Source organism: Sciurus carolinensis, chromosome 7 (genome assembly GCF_902686445.1).
Source record: "Sciurus carolinensis chromosome 7, mSciCar1.2, whole genome shotgun sequence".
In the NCBI taxonomy this organism is placed as follows: domain Eukaryota; kingdom Metazoa; phylum Chordata; class Mammalia; order Rodentia; family Sciuridae; genus Sciurus; species Sciurus carolinensis.
This window is the reverse complement of record NC_062219.1, coordinates 56572293-56590602: the sequence shown is the minus strand read 5'-3', so window position 1 is coordinate 56590602 and position 18310 is coordinate 56572293. Positions and strand designations below refer to the sequence as shown.

At 41.0% G+C, this 18310-nt stretch overlaps 1 protein-coding gene across 2 annotated transcripts in view; it reads left to right on the top strand.

Moving 5' to 3' along the window:
* Positions 1 to 18310, top strand: part of Crybg1 (crystallin beta-gamma domain containing 1) — a 187153-nt gene that overhangs the window by 119270 nt on the left and 49573 nt on the right. For both annotated transcript variants that reach the window (XM_047557264.1, XM_047557266.1), the window contains one exon: positions 13227 to 14782. In XM_047557264.1, the coding sequence (XP_047413220.1) occupies positions 13227 to 14782 (1556 nt within the window). The remainder of the gene's footprint in view (positions 1 to 13226; positions 14783 to 18310) is intronic.

Sequence of the window (18310 nt, the reverse complement as noted above, 5' to 3'; positions counted from 1 at the left end):
AAGGCAAGTACTCTACTGACTGAGCTATCTCCCCAGCCCTTAATGTGATATTTTAAAGAGTAAAAGTTAATGCAAAAAAATCCATGACAGGCAAAATAACAAAATATTAAGAAAATCGGGATTCAAACCACAAAGAAGTATCCATTATCTTAATTTCTGTGATAGCCACACCTGTGCTTTTCCTTGTGGTCGTACCACATATGACTATATCCCAAGATAATACAACTTAGTTTTTATATTCTTGAATTTCATATAAATGAAATTAAATACTGGGACTGATCCTGCTGCTGCTATTCTAGAGACTATAGTGAAGGGTGGGATTGCCTGCTCATTGGATATAGGCATGTCATCATTTCTATTAGGTAACGCTAAACTGTTTCCCAAAACAGGGATACCAATTTTCATTCTGATCACCAGTGAATGACAGTTCCTAGTTCTCCACAGTCTCTCTAATATTTGAAATTATTATTCTATTAAAATTGGGAAATCTAGAAATAAGATTGGGAAATCTGGTCATATAACTGTACCTCATTGTGGTTTTCCTTTTCATTCCCCTGATTACAAAGGAGGAATATATCCTAGGGAAATAATTAAAGGTAGATGTAGATACTATCTACAGATATGTTTTCTGCAACCTGCAGTACATTGAAAGTAACATAAATGAACCACTGTAGGAATTGTGGTACCGTGACATGATGGAATTCATTGCAACCATTAAAAACATTAATACAGACTTGCATTAATGACATGAATTCAGTGAAAGAAGAATATACCAATTAGTATGTATAAAATGATGTTGTATAATGCCCTGGAAAAGAAAGGGAGAAAAAGTTGTGATAGTGATGTTTTGGGATAGAAGCATTAAGCATAATTTATGTTTTCTTTATTGCACTTACTTGTAATTCTGACTTTTAAATATGAATATGTATTTCTTTTATGCTTTCTGTTAGACAGCTTTCTGTCACTATGACAAATATCTGCGATAATCAGAAAGGGAAAGGTTTATATGGCTCACAGTCTTGAAGGCTCCAGTCCATGATCAGCTGGGCCTGTTTCATGGTAGGGTGTGCATGGTCAAGTAAAGCTAGTTGCTTTGTGCCAGAATTTGAGAGATAGAAGACACCTGAGTCTCACAATCCGCTTTGAAGGCATGCCCTCAGTGTCCCAAAGACCTCTCATTAGGACTCACCTTTTAAGGTTTCTACCAACTAGAAATAGCACCAAACTGGGAACCATGCCTTTAACACATGGGCCTTTGGGACATTCCAGATTCACACGATAGCAGTTTCTATTTCTATTCCCTGTCTCTTTCCCCAGAGAATGTGTTAGGTGTTTTACAAGCATTTCATTAGATCCTTAAAACAATCCAGACAAATATTTCAGAAGCTGGACTTGGGGGAAATCAGTTGAGAAGCTAAGACTAGAGACAGATCTTTGTTCCTATCAGAAAATTGCTCTTAGGATTTGTCATAAATGATTCCCCAACTACTAGGTGTTCCACCATATACTGTTGTCTGGTTCTTGCTTATTGATAGTGGGAGAGTAAGGTATTTCTGGAAAATATCATTGACCTTATATTTATTTGGTAAATAAATATTTATTGAGTGCTTATTTGCACCAAGCACTGATGGAGGGTTGGGGATACAGAGGTGAACAGGACTACATCGTTGTCTGTAAGGACAGATAGACAAACGATAATAAAGAAATACGGGCATGATGGTGCATACCTGTAATCCCAGCAACTTGGGAGGCTGAGATAGGAGGATCGTAAGTTCAAAGCCAGTCTCTGCAAAAAGTGAGGCACTAAGCAACTCAGTGAGACCCTGTCTTTAAATAAAATATGAAATAGGACTGGGGATGTTGCTCAGTGGTCAAGTACTCCTAAATTCAATCCCCAGTACCCACCCCCCAAAAAAAGAGAAATACAGTTTACAAATAAGCATGTAGTACATTTTGAGTAATGATAAGTGAAATGAAGAAAAAAATAAAGGAGGATAAGGTTATAGAAAGTGAGGTCCTATTTTATGTAGGGTGAACAGGGTGAGCCAAAGGAGTTCACTGCCTAGCCACGTATCTGCTAACATTATAGTCTATTAAAAAAAAAAGAAAAAAATTTTAAAGTTAGCAAGAGAGTAGCCTTGTTTTTTTTTTCTAGACATGACACATTAAAGTTGAGTGTTCATGAACAATACCACACTTCATTCTGCAGACAATTAACTCTTGTAGAAACTGTACCAGATGAAGCTGCTAAATTTGTCTCCATCTTATCTACTGAAAAGGATCTTATTAGTGATTTACTTAGTATATGTAACTTTAACTTGGGCTATAAAACATCCTCGAAATTCCAGACTGTTAACAATCACTGTCGTGGAACATTGTGTATTTTGCAAAGTATGTTCACACGTAACATTTTATGTGAATTTCTTGATACCCTGTATGACACATATGGAATTTTTGAGAGGATGAATGATTTGATTCATACTTAGTACTATTCCTGAGTTTGCTTCATGAAAATATGCCTTCTGCTTCTTCATTTTAGAAGCATTGCTAGGAAGTCAATTCTTACTAGAAATTTTAGGAAACGGGGAAATTTCTGGGCAGTGTATATTGGTTGAAAAGATAAAAAATACTCCATTTTCTAGAAATAAATCCACTATTTTGTGCTGTACTTTGAAATGTGGCTAAATTAACCTTAAGTTAGGAGGTCTCAAGATCACTAACCATCACAGGCAGCCTGGAGTCAATATTACTATGTTGGAGAGGTTTCCATTCCTCTTTGTAGAGCTGCCTCCGGCTCCTCGTTCCCTCTCTCTTCCTGGTCTCAATCAGTCCCCAGAGCTAGTACTTGACCGCTATCCATACCTGATGAAAAGCAGGCAGCCTGTGTTAGTCCTATCCCTGTCTACTCCCTCTTTTTCTCCCCAGTTTATTCCTGGTCTTCTTCTTCGAGTCATTTATACATGCATCACTTAATTGAAGATAAGTCCTGGGTCCTTTAGTACTTAGATTCTGAGACTCGCCAGTGGTTTAATAGTTACATAAAAGTAATTACTCTTGATCCTTGACCTGCAATATCATTATTTTAAAATTGCATAAATAGCATGCTTTTTTGGCTCTGTCAATAAAAAGAAAACTAATTTAACTACTTCACAGTGAGTGCATTTCCATTTTCCAGTTTGTATAAACTTTAATTAGAAACGTGATAGTCATTTGATTATGTTAATCAGGATATACATGCACCAAAGAGGTAGAATAAGAAAAATGTTTGCTCTAAATTTCAAATTCCTCTATCTCCTTATAGTTACACATTATGTGTAAGAAAAATAAATTCACCAGATTAGAATTACATACCTTAACTGTAAAGCAAATCAATTCAGCCTGACAGTTATCTTTGTGAGAAAAAGAAAGTGAAGGGAGACTGCTTAATTTATCTGTGGAGAAAGTTCTGGTTATTTGTCACCCATAATTAGGCACATAGTGTTGGTTGGGGTCCCACCCAGGAAGCAGATAGCACAGTAATTTGGGAAATTGAGGAAAATAATGAAGAAGTGTGGACTAGGTTTTGAGGAAACCACCAAGAGTGGATAATTACACTTAAGCTCATGGGTTTTTGACTTACATGTCGTCTTCTGAGGCCCTGTGCCTAAATATGTTTTCCAGAATTTTAGGTACTTGTTCTTGAAGAAAACTCTCAAAGTTATGTAAGCTTCAGTCCTAAGAAATCTGGTTGTATCAGACAAAGACTAATAAAGCACTTCCTAGCAGGTGTCTTTTCAGACTCTCATCCTAGGCCTGAAGGGCCAATAGGGAAGCCCTTACTGGAAGTCAGAAAGAGAGCCTAGCTGCAGTACAGGCTGCCTGGAGGAAGCCCTGCCACGCTCAGCTCAGCCTAACTAGGAGAGGGGACAGTGGGGAAATACCCTGACTTCATTCCAGCCTCACCCTCTGATCTCCTGTCAGTGCCCTGGCTGGATGAATCTTACAAAAACCAAAGGGCAAGGGGGTCAGTTTCTACATTCCATCCTGGTTGGGGACCTGGCACACAGATAAGGGCAAAGAAGGGTGAGCCAGCAGAATACCCAGCACACACTGCTTACACAGTTAACTGAACTCTAAAGCAGAGCTCCTCCACAGCTCAGGCTCCCTGCTGTTTACCCTGTTACCTCCACTGTACTGCCAGGTCTCTGTGAGCAGGCCACAGAGGTGTGCTGCACTCCATGCAATCAGTGCGGTTATAGAGTGGTACCAACATCATGTTATATGAGTAAAGTCTTATTTTTTGAATGCTATAATTTCAAATGGGGAAAATTACTGAGCTAACTTTTAGAAAGTCTGACCGTGTCATGGGAAAATTAGACTCCTTAGTGAGGCAAGGAGAAACTTCTGGCTCCTTACCTGGATGCTCAATTATTAGTGGAATGAATGAGTAAATGATCCCACAATTCATACATCCATCTCTTGTGTGTGTGTGGTACTGGGGATTGAACCTTGGGCTTTGAACATGCTAGGCAAGTACTCTACCACTGAGCTGCATTCCCAGCCCTTTTATCTTTCTTTCTATTTGATCAAGTGTCAGTGACCTTAAACAATTAGGTTTCACTCTGTTAAAAAATAAATGACCTGAGGATAATTCTTTTCTGAAACCAGGAGTCTGCTTTTTAAAAAGAAACTCTTTGGAACGATGAAAATTGAACTCTTTCACAAACAATGTCTTTCATATTCAATGATGCTTTTCTTTCTTAGGATGCCATTAAACCTGGAGGTTGGAAGAAAAAGGTCTGTCACCTTTCTTTCACCCAATAGCACACCCTTCATTTTACACAGTGGGGTGCCATTGTTGTTCAGGCTGAAGTGGCAGCATTAGGAAAAAACAAACTTGCTGAGGTGTAAGTAGAGAAGTATGTGTCATATAATATGGAAAACACAAAGAAGAGATTTTTTAAAAAGGAAAAATACCAGCAGAGATGATGTGGACATTGTAAGAGGTAGCAAATGTTAGAAACAGCATAGGGACAAACAAGCATTCCACCTTAGTTCCACTCCTGGGAGGAATAATAATGGAGTTCAGAACTCCATTCCTTGTTACTTGTTGCACCACGTGAAATTGGGCCATCATAAATGGGCAGTGCTCTAGACTCAGCAAAAGTGAGGCGCTAAGCAACTCAATGAGACCTGTCTCTAAATAAACTACAAAATAGGGCTGGAGATGTGGCTCAGTGGTTGAGTGCCCCCTAAGTTCAATTCAGAGTACCAAAAAAAAAAAAAAAAAAAAAGTTAGTGTAGCAAGTTTATGTGTTTTTTTCAAAAGAGGCCTGCTTGTTATTGTTTATTCGTGTTATAGACTGTGGTCATTGGTGCAAACCTTAGTACTTCACTTAGTAATAACTTTGGAAGAAATTGCTATTACAGCATAAATGTAACAACAGAGGTTCTTAGTTCTGTCTCCAGAATCATGAAGAAGTGGCTAACTGTAGTCCCAGGTACTTGGAGCTGAGGCACGAAGATCACTAAAACTCAGGTGTTCAAGACCAGCCTGGGCAACATAGTAAGATTCCATTATTAAAAAAAAAAAAAAAAAAAAAAAAAAAAACAAGGAAAAAAAAAAGAAGAAGAAAGAAACTATTAGCTAAATTTTATTTAGTATATTCTGAGAGAGGAAACTGAGTTATATATAGTAGAAAAATATTTATTTTAAAATTAAAATGAAAATTTCCAGTACTTAACAGATCAAGACTTATGTGAATATTTTATTTGTTCTTTTGCATTGCGTGTGTGTGTGTGAATTGAGTCTATTATCTCTATTAGCAATAGAGATAAGGACAACAAAACAGAGAGGCAGCAGGGTAGTTGATTTTGGATGTCTATTCTAAATCTAGGTCTGTAGGATCAGAGATCCATATTTAGATACTTCTTTAACTTTATCTGTTGCTCCTGATACTGAGATTATATTCAGCTGTATACTTATTGTGGGAAAAATGTAATTTTGAATTTAATTCTAAAAGTTTTCAGAAGTTAAGAGCCAGGTCTCCCCATGATTATATGTTTCTGTTTCTCACAACATAACTCTGCATCAGGTTTTCTACCCCATCTTTGAACTTTCTCCCCTGCCCCACTCTTCATCTTTGTTCTTTTGTTACCTGTCACATGGTTCTAAATTTTATGATCCCTGTTTTTATTTTCATTTTATTTTTTGTGGTGCTAAAGATTTAACCCAGGGCCTCATACATGCTAGGCAAGTGCTCTACATCTGAGCTACATCCCCTAGCCCTGTTCTTACTTTTAAAAGATAAAGAATGAAGCAGTTTAAATTCTTATATTTTGAAAGCTGGGTTTGTAACTTGCTGGCCTAGGCATGAAAAAGGCCCTGGATTCAATCCCCAGCATCAAAAAACAAATAAAAATAAAAATCTTATATTTTTGAAGCCACACAACTAAAATTATTTTTTAAAATTTATTCAGAAAAAAGTCCCTTGTCAAAGGGAAAAAAAAATCAAATACCCAAATATGTTGTGAACCTAACATATTAAAACCAAATGACCAGATTATGCAAAATAATATCCATTTAACTCATTCCTCATCAAAGCTAAACTGAAGTTAAGAGCTAAGGTAATCAACAAAGTGAACTCTTGATGTTTCAAAAAGAGTTCTTTTTGTATATCAGTGACCACATTCTAAAAGGATGCACAGGTAAGGACATGTATACAGATCTGGATCTGTTTTCTCAAGTCAGAGTTGGGCTGAGAGCCAGCAGTGAACCTGAAGAAGTTGAAGTTTGTGTGCCAGCAGCCACATCAATGTACAGAATCTTCCCATGGGTAGATGGAGGTTGCACATTCTTGACCACACTAACTTGGGCAGGAAAGATTTTCATTCTGTTTTGGACAGGCCTGCGTTTCTAGTTATCTCCATGAATGTTGATAACTCCTTGGAAGAAAAGAGGGATGCTCCTAATTCTTTGGTAGCAGTAAATCCTTGATGTCCACTTGGAAATCTCTGGGCTTGCTCTTGAGAAGGCAGACTGGACATTTTTCCTGTTGTTAAGGGGCTTACATTCTATCAGGGAATGGAAAGCGGGGGAACACACAAAAGACTTATTTTTAAACAGATTGTTAGTTAAATTTTCAAATAATATGCTCAATATATTTTTCTTCAGCCTCCAAACATGACTTTCAATACTTCTAAATTTGAAGCAATGACTTCAATTTGTAATCTAAAAATAAAAAAACAAAACCCCAAATTACAATAAATATGATTTTGCCTGTGTTTCTAGACATTGTGGATATACTGCAATATATTGACAATTTAACCTTTTATGTGTATGTCCTGGCCTTTAGTTCCCCACAAATTGGAGAGGTAGCACAAATTTCTGAAATTATCTATAAGAGTATAAGGTAATGTTTACTAAGTGGCATCTGCTGATAGCAGGTGCTGCCATACCAAAAGGGTTGGGATTCACAGAATGGCACTGAACCAGCGCTGCCTGGGCCTCTACTTCTGGAGTTTGATCATATGTGAATACTTATGATGCCCCTTAGTGAGTCCCATTTAATATTAACCAACAAGAACACTCTAGAACAGGTCCTGGCACACAACTCCTGGGCTATTTCTTTAACAGTGCTACAGTAGATCGTTCCCATCCAGTAGGGCACAGGTAATGGATGTGAGGATGCCAAGTACAGATTCTGCATAGTGAGGTGTGCAGGCTGCCTTAAGTAAAGTGGGCAAAAGGCACAAGGTAAAAAGTTAACTACAGAGGAAGTGCCAGCATGGCATAGGTTCTGAAAACTTTCAGCCTGATAACAGACAGGGTGCTGCCCAGGTCAGACTCAGAGTGCCCGGAAGGAGTCTGGGAGCCTGAAGCAGCCTGATGGGCCCTGATGGTCTCTTTGCAAAAACTCCCCTTTCTAATAGATTAGAGGTTGAGGGAGAAGGTTCTGGGTCTGTGGCCTCCCATTCTAGGTTTAGGACTCCAAATTCAAAAGCTCATACTTATTAGCACTTTTTGACAACCATGAGGTCATCTGATTCATTCTCTAACTGCTATACTTCATCTATGAATAGTGGAAAGAAACAATCTCTGTTTGAAAAGAAATGTGTATTCTGTTCAGGAAGTAGTATTACCAAAGGATGTGACTAAGGATGTGACTGAGGAGGAGTGGGGTTCTGTGAGCCCTGCTCAGATGATCCTGTTCAAAGATACCATGCTGCTGGAGAGCTACAGGGACTGAGTCCCTTGGGAGAAGACTACATTCCCTGTAAATGAGTTTATCCTTTGAAATGACTTGAGGACCACTCCCCTACATTAAGAACCATGAAATATGTACCCAAGCCAGACAGTGCCACACACTGTATTTCTTCTATTTCTCAGGGTAAGCTTTATTTTTCAAACAACTTCTTAGATATAATTTTATATAACAAATTATTGTATAAGTGTGGGGGGGGGACTTTGGGGATTGAACCCAGGGCTTTACACATTTCTAGGCAAGTCCTCTACCACTGAGCTTCATCCCCATCATTGATCCCCACCCCTTGCAACCACCTGCTTTTTGACAGTACTGGCAGTTAAACCTAGGGGTGCTCTAACACTGAGCTACATCTCCAAACTTTTAAATTGTATTTTGTGACAGGGACTTGCTAAGTTGTCCAGACTGGCCTCAAACTTGCAATCCTTTTGCCTCAGTTCCCAAATAGCTGGAATTAACAGGCATGTGCCACCACTTCCAACTACTTTTTATTTTTTTTTTTAAATGAAAGGTTTTTATTTGGGGCAGTGACTGAGGATTATAGTCATAAGAGGCACAGGGATATCCACTGGCCTCAAAGTTATAGGGCACTGTGTGATTATCCAATATAAATTGTTCTTAATCCCCCAAGAAACTTTAATGAGTCTCTGCTGTTATCAGATTATTTATAAAATTATTATTCTGTCATTTAAGGTTGTCCATTATGTGAGCTCTGTTTATTGTTTATCCAACCAGCTATCTTTTGTTTTTTTTTAATAAAGAGATGGGGTCATGCTATGTTACACAGGCTGGCTTTGAACTCCTGAGCTCCAGTAATCATCCTGCCTTAGCCTCCCAAGTAGTTGGGATTACAGGCATGTCCCATAGCACCTAACCAGTATACCCAATATAAGTGTACAGTTTGGTGAATTTTGCAGGATATGCACTCATTGTTACCGTCACTAAAATCAAGATGTTGTACATTTCCCACATTTCCTTTGTATCTCTTCCCAGTCACAATATCCCTAACCCTAGCCCTGATCCCAGGTAACCATTGATCTACTTTCTATCATTATGTATTAGATTTGAATTATCACACATGTGTAAATGCAACAATACAGGATGTAGCCATTTGGGTCTGGCTGCTTCCACCTAATGTAGTAATGCTTTTGAGATTCATCCATGTTCTTACGTTACCAGACGGGGGCTTTAGAGGAGGGGGCGATGGGACCTCAACTCGGCTTGTGTAAGTCTTGATTTAAATTGCTGAAAAGAATTCCAGGACTTGTCCAAAGCAAGGTCCAACCAAAGATTTACTTAAGGACAGCAAGAGGATACATACCCCAAAGCCAGAGTCTGGGTGCCCCTTGTTTCTCGGAGAAGACAGTGACACACCCAGGGTTGAGCTCTGTGACTGTGTATATGATTTTCTTGGGAAGAAATGTTCAGGTTCTCAGGCAGTCTTCTTTGAAAAATCCTATGTCATTCATCTGATATTTGGAGTTCAGAAGGTTTCTTTTCAGTGAAGCAGTCTACCCATAAATCTGTTGTAGGCACATTGTGTTAAGTCTTTGAATCTGGTGGCATTTAAATTACGTTTTTTTGTTTTAGTTGATTTGGTACAGGCATATGCTGAAGGTTTTGTCATCTAACTAAAGAGATAAGCATGACTGGTCATGCTTGAAAGTAAAAATAACCGAAATGGGGACAGACCTCCATGGACAAGTGATGCTTTATTAAGCACCAGAGGGACACATTTTCAGGAGGAAAATGGCAACTGGTTACAAGAGGGGTCTGATTTTTATAGGGCTTAGTTAGATTTGAATCATAGCAGAATGTGTCAGTTGGGTAGTCGGAACAGTTGTGAAAGTTCAAAGCCCATTATTTTTCTTCTCTCTGGGACCCATCGTCCTCCTTTTCTCTCTGGAGGTTGTTGTTTCCCTTTTCGCCCTGGGATTTGTTTTCCATATTCTTCAGTGCTCATAGATCCAGGTCTCCTTCTACCAAGGATCTCATTTTTTCTTCCAGGAAAGTCTACCTATTTCTCAGTTACATGTTTCAAAAGTTTGTTTCTTTTTATTGCTGAGTAGTAGTCTTGGTGTATGGATGTACCAAGATTTGTTTATCCATTCATCAGTTGATGGGCATTTGAGTTGTTGCCAGTTTGGGACTATTATGAATGAAGTTGCTATGAATGTGTGTATAAACAAACCTCTAAAAATTTAGGAAATTTAACAAAACAATATGGCAAGTGATAAATAGGCTGCTCCTGGGGTGACCAGGGGTAGTCAAATAGTTACAGGCAAGTTGAAGAGTAAGCAACTAGTTCTGTAAAAGCAACTATAGCCAAAAATGGGAGGAAATGCCAATACTAATGCTGATCAGGCATCTTCACAGCCTGGGAAAAACAGATTTCAACATCATTGGCAGGATGGAATAATACACTTAGCTGTTTTATTTTGACAGGGACTGGAATTCAACCAATAGACTCAAACCTATTTTCTCCAGCTACTTTTTCAGGGTGTGTTTGATGGTCAGTCCAGTAATAAGACAAAGAGCTCTATATTCAGAGTAAGAAAGACTTTACTGGCCATGGAGCCTTGGACAGGGATAAGTAACCATGGCAAATGGGCATAAAAAAGACCTACCTTGAGGGCTGATGGGAGGATAAAATAAAAATCTATGTAAATCACTTGCTAAGTAGCAAGTGTCTGGGGCATAGTGTTCATTAAGCATGTATTGTGATACCTTTGATCTGTGAAAGAATCCAAATGTTTCGGAAGTCAGACTATTTTAATTATTTTTTTCTTATATCACACCATTTTTTTTAAAATTTTAAAATGTTTTAATTAGTAATACATGACAGAATGCACTTTGATACATATATCATGATATAGAATGGAGTATAATTTCATTCTTCTGGTTATACATGATGTGGAATCCCACCGATCATATAGTTATATATGTATATGGAGAATAATGTCTCATTCAATCAAATTCTCCCTCTATTATTTCTGAAACCATTGAAGAATTGGATCCCCAAAACCCTGGTTAGATTGTAAAAGTAGATTGCCTCAGTCACAAAAGCTCCTGAGTGGATGCACCTTAGTCTATCACCTCTCTAGAGTTCCATAACTTCCACCAGATGCTTCTCAGGCCTGAAGCATCGCCTGGAGTTTGTAAGCAAATATAGTTTCTGAGCGATTCCTTAAGAGCTCTGACTCAAGATGGGTGGTCTGGACTATTCCTCTGGGCCCACTCTGGTTCCAGAGTGCTGTCTGCACCTGTGTTCTCTGAAAGGGGCCCACTGTGAGGGATTCGAAAGAACACGAGTTGGAATTGCAAGACTTAGGTTTTGAATTCCGACTTATTGCTGCTACAAACACACTGTGTTAGTCACTTGGTTTTCCTAGCTTTCTTTCCTCATCCCTCTGTGAGGTAACAGCATTACCTCACCAAGCTGTGTGTAGCTCGGCTACAGGATGTTACACTGCTGATTTTGTCTCAGCAGATGCATGCTCAATTTTACCGTCTTTTAAAATTTCCCACCATAGTCAAACTCCACGGGCTGCTTGTACCTCAAATGAAATGGAATTGCCTTAGGGTGATTTAAAATCTCCCTGTAGTCAATGTTGTCCTGAATCTTCCTGAAAAGGTGGGGGAATCTTTTTGGCCACACCAGCTACCTCTGTGTTTTGATGTAAGAGTTAATTCTTAAGTGACTATGGCCACACCTGAGAGCCCGGTGTCACCGGGGTCGTTTATCCGGCACGCGCTGCATTCCTATGGAGTCAAGGTCGGGCTCGCCAGTTCCTTTCCCCACCCTCCTCCTCCTCTTCTTGCCCGCCCTTTGGCTCTACCGCCTCAGTCTTTCCAGCGCGGGCAAACGCAGGCGAGCGCCGCTCCCACTGGCGGATTTGCTTGTGTTGATTTGTTGAGGTTCCTCCTGGCTTCCGGCAGGGGCACCTGGTACCGGCCGTTTTGCTCCAGGAAATGTTAGAAGCTCAGTTTTTCCCGCTTCCCGGGACCCAGGAGGATCGTCCGCGGGCGGCTCAGACCTCTCCCTTGGAGGGCGGGTCCCAGGGCCGCTGCCAGTGCGCCACCCGCGGCCTAGTAGGGTGCGAGAGGCGGGCCCGGTGCGCAGGCTGCGTGGGCAGAGCCCCGCTCACTCACTGCCTTCTGCCCTTGGCAAGGGGACAGGTGTTCGGAGGAGGTCCTCCTCCATCTTCGCGCCCTTTTGGTACAAAGTCTCTCCTATTTACAGACGTCGGTGGAAGGGGAGGAGGGAGAAACCTCCCGCTGAGCCCGGAAGAGGTGGGACCTGCGGTGGGGGAACGCTGCGGGAGTTTGAATGCTCGCGCGCCTCTCCCATTGGCCGCTCCCCGCCGCTGGTTTGCCAAGGGCGGGGCCAGGTGCTGGATTTCTTCAAGTTTGCTTGATGTTTTCATTTTGCAAGGCTGTTGAATCCAGGTGTGTGTGTGTGTGTGTGTTTTTTTTTTTTTTTTTTTTTTTTTAACATTCTGGAGAAGGCTTTGAAGGGTTTTTCTTAGCCCTTCCTTTCTCCTATACAAAAAGAATGGTATTCATGAAAAACTTCCTAAGATACGTTAGTGTTTATGCTAAAAAGCTGCATGGCTGTTTTGAAAATGCATCTTTATTGAGGAAGGAGGTTAAAAAAAAAAAAAAACTAGCGAAAACTGGGAATTGTTTCTTCTGTATATGTGATTATTTGGATTTTTCGAATTTTCCTTTTATAAAAAAGCAAGAAACATAATGAAAGGAAGTGCTATTCTAAGTAATTAGTGGCGAAAAAACACGGTGTTTTAAGAAAAATTCAAAAAGTAAAATGAGGATTTTGTTGAGAAAAGTAACAAAGACACAGCATTCTCCTTTTCAATTAGAAACTCTACTTCCATTTAGCTTGTAGTAGTTCTGTAATATGCTACTTAAAGGGGAAAAAAACAGATTCTCATATTTTATCTTCTCTCCCGTTTTATTTTCCAGTCCAGAGCACAACCACCAGAAGACAACAGAAGGAAGCCTGTTTTAGGGAAACTTGGCACTCTATTCACTGCAGGAAGGAAAAGGAGCACCAGAAATGGGTTAGAGAGCCCCACCAGCTCAAGTGTCAAATCTGTCTCTTCCAAAGATATAACCTCTTCTAAACTCCCTGAAAGAGAGGGCGAGAAGAGTGAGTCTCAGAGCAGCCAACCAAAGCAGACAGACAGGAGCGAGGAGGGCTCCCCTCAGGGGGCAGACGGCGAGCACTCAGAGAGTTGTGTCCAGGCAGTCCCCCGTGACGCCGATCTGTCACCTTGCTGTAGCAGCAGTGCAGCGGCCGTGCAGCAGTGCCATGAAAGTGATTCACCCCAATTAAAACCTCTGCAGGCAGGAGGAGAGACTTTCCCAGATGCCACCACCGCTGCCAAGCAGCTGCATTCCTCACCAGGGAATTCCTCTAGGCAAGAGCACGCAGAGACGCCTTCCCGCAGTCTGGGGGCGGACCCTTTGCCCGGCGCTGGAGGTGAACAGGAGACAGCCTGGGATGCGAGGGGTGTGCCGGGGTCGCCCACCCGGGAGCAGTCTGCTGGAGGACTAGAGGAAGCCCCCAGCGTAGGTACTGTAGAAAGTTCTCTGCTGCCCCTAGACGCCCGCAGCCAGCCCCGCGAGAGCGCATCTGCTCTGCCAGGTGACTCTCCTGCCGAGTGCACAGAGAATAAGATCAGCACCGGGCAGGCCAGCGGCACAGACGCGCGTGGCGATCGCGCCCATCCCTCCAAAGTGTTGACTTTGGATATCTATTTGAGTAAGACTGAGGTGTCGCAGGTGGAAGAGCCGGTCGTGGTTACCTCCGGAACCGAGGATTGCGGCGATTCCGACGACATGGAGAAGAGATCGGGCGCTCGCAGATCGGGCAAGCGGAGGAAATCTCAGAAATCCACCGACTCCCCTGGCTCAGACGCCACGCTACCCGAGAGCGCGGCGAGGGACGACGCGGTGTTCGACGACGAGGTGGCGCTAAATGCGGCTACAGAGAGTATCTCCGCGGAAAAGAAAGTGAAATCTCCGCGAGCGGCCCTCGACGGGGGCGTTGCCTCAGCTGCAGGCTCGGAGTCCAAGTCCAGCCCCGGCCCCAAAGGGCAGCTCCGAGGGGAGTCGGACCGGAGCAAACAGCCACTCCCGGCTTCGTCCCCCACCAAGAGGAAGGGCAGGAGCCGCGCCCCGGAGGCTGTGCCCAGCCAGCTTGCCAGCGGTCCGCGGGCTCCTGCCAAGGAGTCCCCACCCAAGAGGGGGCCGGCGTCCGACCCCGGCGTGGTCGACAGCGGGGAGGAGGCGGCCCGGGTCATCCCTCGTGAGCTCACTGTCAAGAGCAGCTCGTTGCTGCCGGAGTTCAAGCCTGAGCACAAGAGGGGCCCGCTCCCCAACCACTTCGACGGCCGGGCAGAGGGAGGCCGAAGCAAAGAACTGGGCAGATCGTCCGGAGCTTCGGACGCCGACTGCTTGAAGCCCAGGAACCAATTCGGTGCGGGCAGGTCGACCGTAACCACTAAAGTGACCCTGTGAGTAGCTGCGGAATTGCTCTTGAGTTGTGTGTCTGCAGACGTGCTGTGGGTGGGGCGCTCTGAGAAGCTCAGGGTCTTTGCATTTGTGGAATTGTCAGTATGCTGAATTTTCTTCTCTGTGCTGAACTTTAGAAAGTAAAGGACCCAGTCCTTAATGAATAACGTGAGTTAAGTTTTAAGAAGATGACATCTTTGGAGTCCTCATCAGTTAATTCTTATTAATATAAGATCTAAGTTAAATGAATGTAAAAAAAATAGGATACCTCCTTGAGGTTCACTGTTTATATGAATAATGGAGATAAGACTTCATGATTTGACACGAGCTAATTATAACCCTTATTCAAAATGTACACAGGGCATACCAATAAGACGTTCTTAAAATATTCATGGAGCAAACACTAATGTGTTCAGTATGACCCAGTAGCCCTGCCTTGTGTCATACCACTGTGGAACTTAGTGCATTGCCCTAAAACTTAAAAAAAAAAAAAAAAATCCTTATTACAAGAATCTTGGTTGCCTCTTCCTCTCTCTGATGTTAGGGAGCCTGCAATTTTTAATGGTAGGTTGAAAATCAGTTTTCAGTTACCCAAGTGAAGAAGAAGAAAAAAAAATGTTCTTACTGGAAAATAATTTGCTATGTGAAAAGGCACCAAACAACAAACTGTAACTATGTGCTGTTAATTGATTTAACAAATATTTATTGAGTACTTTCTGTGCAGAGTATTGTTCTAGGTACCATGGGAGGAAAATACTATAACTGTGATTCACCCTGTCACCCTTGAAATGTTTATGGCCCCCTCTGGCACAAAAGAAGCACACAAATCAAATAGTGTGAGGTGATACCTGATTAAACTGCCAAATGGATGTTGTTGCTGCAAACGCTGGGAGAGTGTCAGGAAGGAAGAAATCACTGTGGGGTTTTTGGAGGAACTGAGGCTGGTGCCTTGAGGGTAAACGCGATGTGTATAGATGGGCAGGATCAGGATATGATGTAAAACTTCCCCCAAGTCCCATCCCCCACTCCAGTTAGCCCAGGTGAAAATGATTAAAGTGCTCAAGTTTTTCCTACATTCACACATTTGTTAAGGGAGCTGGTATTTTCACATTAGCATTCTTGAATGGTTTCTTTCTGTTTGATTTCTTGGAGAAGTAAGCTTTGGAGTAGAAAGTCTGTTTGGTAAACACTTGAGGAAGATGTGCTTAATGAATAACATGAGCTACCTTAAGGGCTGCCAACTTAAGAGACCTTTGATATAGTCAGCTATTTATTCTGTAACGGTAGTGTTGGAGACTTCAACTGTGAATGATGCTCTTTATTTGCAGAAGACTAATGTGACCCAACACTGAAACCTCCTAAGTGTGAGTTTAGAGAAGTTGCTGTATACCAGATTAAGGACGCTTTACCTGTCTTCCAATCAGAAGAGAGTGGTGGCAAAACCAGAAATGTTACACTGTTAAGGAATAGGGTAAACAAACAGCAGGAAGCCAATCTTACAATGGAACTCTTCTTCCTTTGCTGCTTTCTAATTGAACTAAACCTACCATCTGTTTCTCAGTACTGATTACTTTCTACCTGAAACTTTTCTTTACCACCCAGTTTATTTAATTTCGTTCTGCACAGTGCCTTGTACTTGGTGAATTGGCAAACTATCAAAATGGAAAATTAATAATTCTTTTTAGATCTTTGAACCATTTCTCTTTGATGGGTCAAATTAAAGGGGTTTTCAGACCCTTTAATTCTTCCTGTGACTATATTGCAAGTAACCATGTTAATCAGATTATATTTTTAAAAAATTTTGAGGCTGAAGAGTTAGAAAATCATTGTATATGCCCTGAAAAATGACCATAAAGCTGCATGCATTTGTATACTGTTAGAAAAATTACTTCTTCAAGTTCTCTACCAAATACTGAATGTTGAAATTCTTAAAATGATATGTTTAAAGAGGGAGAATTTTCCTCTTAGAATAACTTTGACTTTATAGACTCCAGATTCTTTTCCCTTCTCACATTTTAATGAAGGCATTACAACATGAATTATGGCAGCCTTCCTTTTAATCAGCCTGAACTAGGTTAATTGCAGTGACTCTTGGTAGCAGAATTTAATAGCACAGAAAGTCTGGTTATAAAAAGGCATTTTGATCTGATGTAAATCTTTAATGTGCAGATGTTTCCTATTCTTAGCTGTTGCCTAACCTGTAGTGTTTTCCATTTACATGGAAAGGTACACTTTGATGTTTGGCTTGAGTACTGTTCCTTGAGCTGATTGGTGAGAATTTTAAAATGTATATTCCCTATTATGTGGCTATCCCTTATTGATTGGTATAGCATTTGTAAACTTACTGTATCATTTCACTGGTTTTATAATTTAATCTTTCAAGAAATGCTTATAAGGTAATTTTGCTTTTAAATTTAAGATATGGACCTAAAATAAGGGATCCTCAGTATTTTATGAAGATAATAGGGAAAGCAATGCCTGGAAGAAAGTTATGAGTATATATCAAACTTAGTATTTAAATAAAAGTTCAAAACCAAAATTGAAATTCTTTTTTGGGGAGGACTTGGTGGCATCTAGCCCAGGCTTCTCATTTTATCCAGAAGGATAAGGTGTCTCACCCAGAGTCATTCTGCCTGTCCCTTCTGGAGACTCCACCTGCAAGGAATTTTTGTGCTTTTCCACTTTTGTGTTCTATGAGAACACATTATCTGATCACCTTATCTGGTAGATCTCCTGATAACTCACTGAGTCCTTAAGTGAGAAAGATGGAAAGAACCAGGGGCGCTCTTTCAGGCCATTCGAATCTGACTTTGAAAGGGAAGTAGCATAGTATAGTGAGAGTATGGTGTCTGAGAGCAGTTACTAGCTGTGTGACCTCAGGCAAGTTACTTACCTTCTTAAGCCTCTACTTCCTCACTTTAAAACAGAATGTACAAAGACATACATTAGGTAAACCAGGCATTTCTCAAGAGCTTGGCAATTAGTGACTGTTAATGGTTATTATTTATTTCTTCCATTTTATAAACCACTAGACCAACTTTAAAAAACAAAATCTTTGGAACCCTTTCTTCTAGAAAAGTTTAGATGGAAGCAATATGTAAAACAGGTAAGTGGGAGTGATTCTGGTTGAAAGGGGGTGGGCACCACTATTCTGCAGTCCCCACTGTCCCCATTCAAGGACTTCAAGGATTCTTTCAACCATATGTTGGAGGAAAATAAAAACAACTCTGTTTAAGCCATCTAGATTTTTTTTTTTTAATAGATAGAGGAGGTAGAGTCCAGAGAGGTAAAGTAACTTGACCAAGTTCACATAGATAATTAGTGTGAGAGCCAGGACTGGAGCCAGCACATGCCCAACAGAGCACATTTTGTTTTTGTGAAAGAAGGCACTGTGTACATTCAAAGCCATTATTTCCATTAGGGAGTAGTCATATTCAACAAACGTGACAGACAAGGGAAGCTCTTTTTACCTGGTAAGTTGTAACAAAACCAACAATTGAATAAATGATAAGTAAATTATGGTTAATGTG